The sequence below is a fragment of the Stegastes partitus genome, unplaced genomic scaffold (assembly GCF_000690725.1).
Source record: "Stegastes partitus isolate 25-593 unplaced genomic scaffold, Stegastes_partitus-1.0.2 Scaffold143, whole genome shotgun sequence".
In the NCBI taxonomy this organism is placed as follows: Eukaryota; Metazoa; Chordata; class Actinopteri; family Pomacentridae; genus Stegastes; species Stegastes partitus.
This window is the reverse complement of record NW_007577874.1, coordinates 38,116-48,248: the sequence shown is the minus strand read 5'-3', so window position 1 is coordinate 48,248 and position 10,133 is coordinate 38,116. Positions and strand designations below refer to the sequence as shown.

The 10,133-nt window shown below is 44.2% G+C and overlaps 1 protein-coding gene across 1 annotated transcript in view; it reads left to right on the top strand.

The window, feature by feature from the left end:
- Positions 1-10,133, top strand: part of tnikb (TRAF2 and NCK interacting kinase b) — a 59,485-nt gene that overhangs the window by 48,006 nt on the left and 1,346 nt on the right. Inside the window, exons 22-28 of the mRNA XM_008279087.1 lie at positions 598-706; positions 1,243-1,419; positions 1,512-1,655; positions 2,520-2,654; positions 2,920-3,020; positions 3,389-3,538; positions 4,963-5,122. Coding sequence (XP_008277309.1) covers positions 598-706; positions 1,243-1,419; positions 1,512-1,655; positions 2,520-2,654; positions 2,920-3,020; positions 3,389-3,538; positions 4,963-5,122 — 976 coding nt within the window. The remainder of the gene's footprint in view (positions 1-597; positions 707-1,242; positions 1,420-1,511; positions 1,656-2,519; positions 2,655-2,919; positions 3,021-3,388; positions 3,539-4,962; positions 5,123-10,133) is intronic.

The following is a 10,133-nucleotide window of genomic DNA, read 5'->3' as shown; positions in this document are numbered from 1 at the left end:
CCTCCTGACCCCGACAGGCCACCTGACCCTGACAGACTACCTGACCCTGACAAGGCACCTGACCCTAACAGACCTCCTGACCCCGACAGGCCACCTGACCCTGACAGACTACCTGACCCTGACAAGGCACCTGACCCTAACAGACCTCCTGACCCCGACAGACCTCCTGACCCTGACAGACCTCCTGACCCTGACAGACCACCTGACCCCGACAAGTCACCTGACCCCGACAGACCTCCTGACCCCGACAAGCCACCTGACACCGACAGGCCACCCAACCCGAACTGTGGCACCTTTACTTTTCCTCCCCGTCCTGGTTGTTCGACTCCCCTCCGATGGAACCTCCCCGATCCGCTCGTTTTCCCCTCGTTTCCTCCCTTTCTTGGTTTTCCAGTCTCCGATCCAGAATCCACCCTCCACCCCGTCCCCGAGCACGCGAGGCATGTTGATGACAAAATGAAGGAAACTCTCTGTTATTGGGCGAAACTCCAAAGAGCCAAAGAAAATTCTGTTTCCTTTATTTTGCAAACCTGTTTCATCCCAAACTAACAAACCGCCAGACAAATGCTTGACTGACTGTGATGTGTGTTTCTGCAGTACGGGATGGGAGGCAGCGGAGGCTCCAAGGCGTCCTTCACGCCGTTCGTTGATCCGAGGGTCTACGGGACCTCCCCGACCGATGACGACGATAAAAACTCTGCCTCAGGTGGGTTTCCTCTCAAGTTCTACACAAGTCTGTTGGAGATCCATTAATGTGAGTCAGGTGTGTTGCAGTAACGTCTAAAACCTGACGGACAGTAGCTCACGAGCACCAGAGCTGGAGATCCCTGGTGTAAACTGACTAAATTCAATTAACGCAAAAATTCTCAGACTGTCTGTAAAAATCAAAAACCATAATTGATTTTAGTTTGGCTGCGTTCTCCACTGAAGTGGTCTCTTTGTGCTGCAGTACTCTGCTCCCAGTGCTCCTGCAACACTTGTTACCTTCTCTGGATGTCCTGTTATAAAAGATGTTGAACACAATAGTTTAGTTCTGTTTGTTAATTTGAACCAAATCTTGTTGTTATTCTAAAGTCAAGCAGCAAAGTTACTTATCACATGTATGTGGTCATAATTTTGTGCTTTTGTGCAACATTCACGTCTTAGTTTCAGGTACGATCAAACACCACAGTAAAATGAGGACGTCCTTCATAAGAAAATGAGATGCGTTCATGTTATTGTGTGCGGTTTTTCGTGCTGCAGCGCTGTTTGCTGATGAGCTGCTAAAGCAGGAGCAGGAGCAGGCGAGGCTCAACGAAGCCAGGAAGATCTCGGTGGTCAACGTCAACCCGACCAACATCCGGCCGCACAGCGACACGCCCGAGATCCGAAAATACAAGAAACGCTTCAACTCCGAGATCCTGTGTGCTGCCCTGTGGGGTGAGACTGTCTCAGCAGTAGCAGCAGCAGCTTCACGACACCACCGACGCTTAGAAAGGCTGTAAGAACCACATGTTTGTGTTTTGACGCAGGTGTGAACCTGCTGGTGGGAACCGAGAACGGCTTGATGCTGCTGGATCGGAGCGGCCAAGGCAAGGTTTACAACCTGATCAACCGACGGCGCTTCCAGCAGATGGACGTCCTGGAGGGACTCAACGTCCTGGTCACCATCTCAGGTCGGTCCTCAACATCTGGCTGCAGCTGGTTTTACAGGAGATTCATCTATGTAGTGCTTAATAAACACCAGAAGACTCTTGCACCAATTTATTCACACTGATAGAAGTAGTTAATTGGATGGAAATTAAGACCTTTTGTCTCTTTTTTTTTTTCCTGCTATCAACTGTCTGACACTGCAGGCCAGTAGGGGGCAGTAATGCTCCTGCCAAGCACCAATAAGACCTCCAACAAGAAGAAGAAGAATACACTTTTTTTCCACTCTTTTTGAATATAAAAGATTTTACTGCCATATTTAGGCTCCAAACGTTTATTTTTTTGCTGCTCTGATATTAAATGTTTTACTGTTGTAAAGAAAAAGCTCCAACTTTTGAAAACAACACAGCATTCATATACTTGTAATTTCACAGTTGTAGTTTATAGTATTTGTACGATACAAACCTTATTTTCGGGGAATTAACCGCTTGCTTCATGCGTAAACTGTTTATGTACACTGGCCTCCGCGACACCAGGGGGCGCTGCACATAGAGGTGAACCTTTAGCTGGTGATTACGAAAGCCAGAAACAAAAAACAGCGGCATTGATGAAATTCATCTAAAAAAAAAAAAAAAAAAAGTCCCAATGAAATTCAGAGTTTTTACAAAGAAGAACATGTTTTGAGATGCTTCCGGGTTTGATTAGCTCGATCTTTAAGCAACTCTTTCTTCTTCTTCTTCTCATTTAAGCCCATGCTTTTATTTTCTGTCCTGACGTTAAACGCAAAACAAGGACGTAACGAAAGAGAAGAAAGTGTCCTGAAAACCTGAAATCGTCCGGGAGCATAAACCTTTTCTTTTCTTTTCTTTTGCAATTTTTCCCCAAACCAGGGAAGAAGAACAAGCTGCGAGTCTACTACCTGTCCTGGCTGAGGAACAGGATATTACACAACGATCCCGAGGTGGAAAAGAAGCAGGGCTGGATCACCGTTGGAGAACTGGAGGGCTGCGTTCACTACAAAGTCGGTACGAAAAACTACCTCATATCACGGTCCTGCTGACACGCCTCCAGTCTGGAAAGTCGGTTGCATTTAAAGCCAAAGACAAGCTAAAGTTAGCATTAGCCACGTGAAAAGCAGGGATTTTTTTAACTGCTTTTGAAGAATTTATGGCAACCAGATGTACCATAAAGCAAATAAAAGGAAATTTAATCACATCTAGCTACAGTTAAGGCCTTTTTGCGGCTGAAAATCCTGTGATCTCAACTCGTTTTTACTTTTTTTTCCTGCAGTGAAGTACGAGAGGATTAAATTCTTGGTGATTGCTCTGAAGAACTCGGTGGAAATCTACGCCTGGGCGCCTAAACCTTACCACAAGTTTATGGCCTTCAAGGTGAGCAAAATGGGAAAACACGGCATTGTTGTAATTCCACAAGTGACCACCGGGGGGAAAACAACAACGAGGCTAAACTACGGTGTTGTTTACAGCTTTCTTTATCACAGACTGCATATGAAAAATGGACGTAGCCATATTAAAATGTATATAAAAAAAACATGGTTAAAGTGGCAATTCTTAATAATATTCCATCTCAGGAAGTATTTGTTATTTGAAGCTCTAATTGCACAGATGTCTTTATAAATGTCCATATCTGATGCTGTAACTATTTCAGGCAAATCAGAGGCGGTGAGGAGAAATTGTTGTAAATATTTCTTGATCAGCTCTCCGCTGGTTAACCGACCATCTTCCTCTCTGTGCGTCAGTCTTTCACCGACCTGCAGCACCGCCCCCTACTGGTGGACCTGACCGTGGAGGAGGGCCAGAGGCTGAAGGTGATCTACGGGTCCAGCGTCGGCTTCCACGTCATCGACGTCGACTCTGGGAACCCCTACGACATCTACATCCCCTCACATGTAAGGCTCCGTAAACGATATAATGTTAAGACTCGGTTTAAGGTAAAGACAGGTTAGGTTATCGTTAGGGTAACATTAGGTTAACGTTAGTTTAATGTTAGGTCAACTTAAGATTAACTTAAGGTTAATGTTCAGTTAAGGTTCGGTTACTGTTAGGTTAGGTTTAGGTTAGATTCGTGTTAGGTTAAGGTTAGATTAAGGTTAGGTTAACTTTAGGTTAACGTTAAGGTTAGGTGACCTTAGGCTATCGGTAGATTAAGGTTAGCTTAACATTAAGTTATAGTTAGATTAAGTTTAGGTTAAGGTTATGGTATGGTTAGTTTAAGCTTATGTTAACATTAGGTGAAGGGTAGGTTAACGTTAGGTAAAGGTTAGGTTAATGTTAAGGTTAGGTGACCTTAGGCTATCGTTAGGTTAATGATAGATTAAGGTTAGCTTACCGTTAAGTTATGGTTAGGTTAAGTTTAGGTTAAGGTTAGGGTATGGTTAGGTTAAACTTAGGTTAGCGTTAGATGAAGGTTAGGTTAACATTAGGTTAAGGTCAGGTTAAGCTTAGGGTTAGGTTAATGATAGATTAACGTTAGGGAACTAGTAGCTACAGTCAGTTCAAGTCACCAGGAGATGAGTGTAAGTCAATGATAAACTGATGACCTGTGTTTTAAAGTCAGTGTGTGACTTTAAAGAATGACACAGTGAGCAAGTGAGAGAATTAATGAGCCAGTGAGTGAACACATGAACACATGACAGTGCCAGCAAACAAATCAAAGAGTAGACAAATGAACGTGTGAATGTAAACGATGGATGAAAGTAAACAAGGAGCAAAACGAGAGAGAAACCCAAGCTGACAATGAACGAGTGATTCAGTGACTCAGTGGATGAATGAATGCTTAAAGGCAAGGTTAGGTGAGTGAGTGAGTGAGTGAGTGTTTAAATGTTGGATCAGGTGCGTGAATGAATGAGTGAGTGAATGGTTGAGTTATTCTGTGTCTCAGTAAATGAGTGAGTGTTTATAGATTTGGTGGCTGAATGAATGAGTGAGTGGATGAATGAGTGTCTGAATGTGGGATCAGGGGAGTGACTGAGTGAGTGTCTGAAGGCAGAGTCAGGTGGTGAAGTGAGCGAGTGAAGCAGTGGGTGAGTCGGTGTCCTCCTCTAACCCCGGTCTGGTTACAGTCAGGGATGGACGGGGGAAGGAGACGGTAACCACGGCAACCGCCTCACCGCGCTCTCGGCAGTCATGAATCACGCTGTGCTCATGTCTGTTTCCATGGCGATTGCGTGGCTGCGGAGCGGGAGCCTCCATTGTTGCAGCAGTTTCTTCTGTCGGGGGTGGGGTCGGGGGGCGCCGGGGGGGTCCAGCGGCCCCTCACCGCCCCGTGCCCCCCCCCCCTCCAACCCCCTCCTCCCGTGTGTCGCCCCGGCAGATTCAGGGTCAGGTGACCCCGCACGCCATCGTGGTTCTGCCCAAGACGGACGGCATGGAGATGCTGCTGTGCTACGAGGACGAGGGCGTCTACGTCAACACCTACGGACGCATCACCAAAGACGTGGTGCTGCAGTGGGGCGAGATGCCCACCTCCGTCGGTACGTCAACCAATCAGCTCGCTTCTCCCTGACCCCTGACCTCTGACCTCTATATGAGCGGTCTCAGCAGCTCATCCTTCACCCTCACTATCTACCACCCCCGCTCAGAGCAGCACCTCCTCCTGCTTTCAGTCACACCTGTACGCCAGAAGCCCAGACTGTCTCACCTGTGTGTCCTCAGCTGCTTAAAGAGGCGCCGCCGGTTTCTGGGAGTCGCTCGGCTTCACGCCGCAAAGTGACGAGAACAGACGCACCGTCGTCAGCGTCTTTCACGTTAATGCTAAATCAGCAGAATCAACGTGTACGGTGGCCCTGAAGGCACAGTTTAGTAATGTAATTTAAAAAACAATGAAAATATGTGAAATAAAAGTTTAAGAATTACTCAATCCTCAACACACGTAATTTATCTTTCAAATAACAGCAAACACCGGAAATCTATCAGGACCTCCTGCTGGTTAAATGTGTCATTTTACCGTCACCATTTGTAAAAGAAGAAATGTGGACATTATTTATAGTCTTGACCTGTTTTGGGTTTTTTAAGTTTAGTGTTTTTGCGGGTCAACATCTAAATAATATATTCTTAAAAGTAATTTTACTGGATATCTGTAAAATAACATTCTACAATTATTAAAATGTTCACAATTTTTAATTATTAAAATAATATTCATTTAAAAATGAATTGTAAAATTGTTAAAGAACAAATTACCATTTTTTGATATGGACATTATTTACAATCTGTTTTTTGTTGTTTTGTTCAGTTTTTTTAAATTAATGGATTTTTTGTGTTTTTCCGAGATATTATGTCTAATTTCACAAAACAGGGACAGTCTGTAAAAAAATTGAAAATAAAAAAAAATAAAATAAAAAATAAAAAAAATAAAAAAAATTAAAATAGTAAAAATAAATAAATAAGTAAATGGTGTAATTTTACAGTCAATTTGTAAAAACAAACTAATTACTATTGGAAAAACTCTGATTTTTAATCTGGACATTATTTACAGTCTTGACCTGTTTGTTTGTTTGTTTCTTTGTTTAGTGTAAATTAAATTTATTTTTTTTTACTTGATATAATTTGTAATTTAACCGAACAGGAACAATCAGTAAAATAACTAAATATCTAATAACATCCAAAATTATAAAATTATTCAATATATATTTTTTAATATTGTCAAATATCTGTAAAATAATATTTTTAAAGTAATATTCATTTAAAAACTGTAAAAAATAAAAATAAAACAGTGTAATTTTAGCGTCAATCATAAAAGCATCAATGACTCTTTATAATAATGTAGATTTTCTGTAATTTCACGAGTTATTATCTGATTTAACACAAATAACAGCGAAAAACTGTTTAGAAACCTGGAAAATGTGCTTTTCCTCCCAAAAAGAAGGAGCCTGAAACAAGTTCCAGGAGTGTCTGCAGTGGAAAACCATTAAATATTGATGATAATTAAGCTTCGGCCTCTCTGGGCTTCGTTAAGAAAAATACTTCCGACACATCTGCAGTCTGAGACGAGTGAACGTCTCCTTTAAGAATGAGAAAGCCGGAGCGTTTGGGTGTCGACGTTCTCGTCACCCAGCAGGTGAACTGACCGAAGACGCCCAGAAACCGGTCGTGTCTGTTTAACGACGAGCGTGTCCATCCATCTGCTGCATGAGTTCACAGCAACAGCTGGAATCCTCCACGTGGACGCCAGCGTCTGTCACTTTCACTCCTTTCTCTGTGTGTGCTGTCTTTATTTTGTTCCTGTGCATTCGAGCGCTCGTCTGTCTGCTGTCGTCTCATCTTTCATCCTGTGAGATCCAGCAGCGCCGTAGTGGGATGAAAGTTGTGCATGAGGTGGGAGCGAGAGCGTCTGAGTGGGTCTGTTGTTGACGAGTGGGCTCGGCGACGGACGAGGACCGGAGGACGGCTCAGTCTGCGTTCTCCGTCCGGCTTCGCGCTCCGACTCTCAGGCGTCGCTGCTGTCCTGCGTCCTGATTGGTTTAAACGTGTCTGCTTGTGGACATCGTCTCCTGTTAACATGTTGTGTGTGTGTGTGTGTGTGTGTGTGTGTGTGTGTGTGTGTTTTTAACTGTCAAACCAGTTTCTCACGGCCGAGTCTGAGCCCCGCCCCGACCCCACAGCGCCACAGGAGACAAACCCACTCGTTTCCCCACAACAAGTAGAAACACATGAAATCCTCTGAGGGTCCGACCCGGTGTGTCCGTTTGCTACGATTCTGAGATCTGCTGCAATGACTGCCGAGTCCACGTCTACCCGACAGTCCGTCGGTCCATTTGCGTTCCCCAGTGAAGAGTTTGTTAGTTCACAGTGTCTACATGAAGCATTCACCCCCCGAGGAAGTCTTCACCTGTTATAAACACAGTCATGGTCAGTTTGATTTGTAGAAAAGATTCTTTACAAGTCCAGCCACTAATTCTCCATTGGACCGAAGTCTAGAGTCTGAGTCTGTCATTGCAGAACGTATTGCTGGAAAACAAAACTCAGTTCTCCTGCAGACTGCTTCAGGTTCTCCTCCTGGACTTCTCCTTTACTTTGATGCATTCATTGTACCTTCACAAGCCTTTCAGGACCTGCTGCCAAGAAGCATCCTGACATCATGATGCTGCCACCGCCGTGCTTCACAGTGGAGATGGTGTGTTTGTGGTCATGTGCTAAACATAGCGTCGAGTCTGACGGCCAGAAAAACTCCATTTTGGTCTCGTCTGAACAAAGAACCTTCTTCCAGGTGGCTTGAAGGTCTCTACAGGTCTTCTGGTGAACTCTAGTCCAGATTTAATCTGAACTTTCTCCAACAGAGTCTTTCTCTTTGTCTCCCATAAAGCTTTGATGGTGAAGAACAGACAACAGTTGTATGAACAGTCGCTCCAATCTCAGAGGAGTCATAGGAGTCTTGGTGGCCTCCTTCACTAGTCTCCTTCTTGTACTTCCTTCAGAGGAGTCATAGGAGTCTTGGTGGCCTCCTTCACTAGTCTCCTTCTAGTGACTCCTTCAGAGGAGTCATAGGAGTCTTGGTAGCCTCCTTCACTAGTCTCCTTGCTCCGTCGCTCAGTTTTTGAGGACAACGTGCTAATGTTTACATTAATTTGTATAAATCAGTTTTAACTTTGGATTAAAAGAGTCTTTTGTCTTTTGCCAAATCAAACTGACCCTGACCCACGTTGACAAGCAATAAATGGGGAAACCTTCTCAGGGAAGGTGAATACTTCATACACACTGTAGATGCTGTTCTGTCCAACACACTCAACGTAAAACTCCGTGTTGATATTCAGGAAAAGACCAGCAGCAGAGGAGACGACCCTCACTGCAGCCCTGTCTCCGAAAAACTGTTTCCATGCGACTAAACTGCTTCCTCAGGACTGCATTTGTAATCAACATGCGTTTAGTTTTACTTTTGCTGCTGTTCAGCCAGTGACTCATATGTTGGATGGGATGGGACTCATCACCCTGGCAACCCAGAAAATGGAGGAGAAGCTTCAAACCGTTGTGCACGGGACGTATTTTAACCCTGAACCTAACCAGGTAGTTCTGGTGTCTAAACTCTGGATTTCCTGGACTGAAGTTCCTTCATAGAGACGTTGTGACTCTTTGCTCCTGCGTCACAGCTTCGGTGAACACAATGAGAATGCAGTTTAGTTGTGTGTCACTGTTTGGCGCACAGGGCTGCTCACTGCAGATCTGTTTCCTTGGATTAGTTGTTTACAGTTCAACTTAATATTCGCGTTTCTGCTCTTACGGGCCAAAACCAGACGTCCTCCGCTTTAAAACAGTCGAGTTTCAGTCCACGGTGGCTTCGTCCAGCAGGCAGCAGCTTCACTGGTTTCTAACCGGCTGATTTATCGTCCAGTCAGAGCTGCAACTTCTGCATCCGCAACGTTTTCCTTTGAAAACATCAACTCAGAAATCATTTTAAAAAAAACTTTAAAGTAAATTCCATTCACATAGACTGGATGTGCGTTATGCAGATATGACACACTCCAGACTGTGGTTGTCGTGTTTAAAAACAATTTCCTGTTATTTTACCAATTTTTGCCATTTTGTTAAATTATAGATATTAATTAGTAAAACTACAAATAAGGCCAAAACTGTAACACTGAACTGTTATTTTACTGATTTTTCCTGTTTTGTTCAATTACAGATATTTAAATATATTTATATAAATTTACACTGAAAACTATATAAAAGAAAACATCCCAAATATCAGTTCCTGTTGTTCATCTACAAACATTATTAAACACTTAAAGTTCTATTGAACAGATAAAACAGGACTCTAAGTCGTCCTTGCTGCCAGATTTTCAGAGTTTTATTTTCAGAAATTAGTTCCAGTCTGGACATGAACTTGGTGTCGTCATCGTTCTGTTCCGAGTTTTCAAAGTGACACAGGAACTTCCAAAAGTCTCCGCTTTAGTCCTGAACCACCAGAGTCGTATGTTTGAAAATGAAAACTAGTGCGGATGTTTCTGCTGCCTCCGAGTGAACGGCTGGATGGAGCAAAGCGGCTTCCAGACCGTCGTGTTGCTCCGACGCCGGCGGCGCTCCGTCCCGATCGCAGCGTCCACGCGTTTGGAGCTCAGCTGAGTCGCCGTCCTGCTTCCTGTCCGGCTCTGATCTGCCCGCTCAGCCAGAAACTGCTGCAATAATCTCCCGGAGGAGGCGGAGGAGGCCTCGAGGTGTGACTGAGTCTTCTCCTGTCTGACCCCTCTGTGTGCATGTGTTGTGTGGTTGTGTTGCGTTGTTGGGTGGTGTTGTTGTGCGGTTGTGTTGTTGTGTGGTTGTGTTATTGTCTGGTTGTGTGGTTGTGTTTTTGTGTTGCGTTGTTGTGTGTTGTTGTTGTGTGGTTGTGTTTCGTGGTTGTGTCTCGTGGTTGTGTTGTCGCGTGGTTGCGTTGTGTGGCCGTGTTGTTGTGTGGTTGTTGTGTGGTTGTTGTGTTGTTGCGTGGTTGTGTTGTTGCGTGGTTGTTGTGTGGTTGTTGTGTTGTTGCGTGGTTGTTGTGTTGTTGTGTGGTTG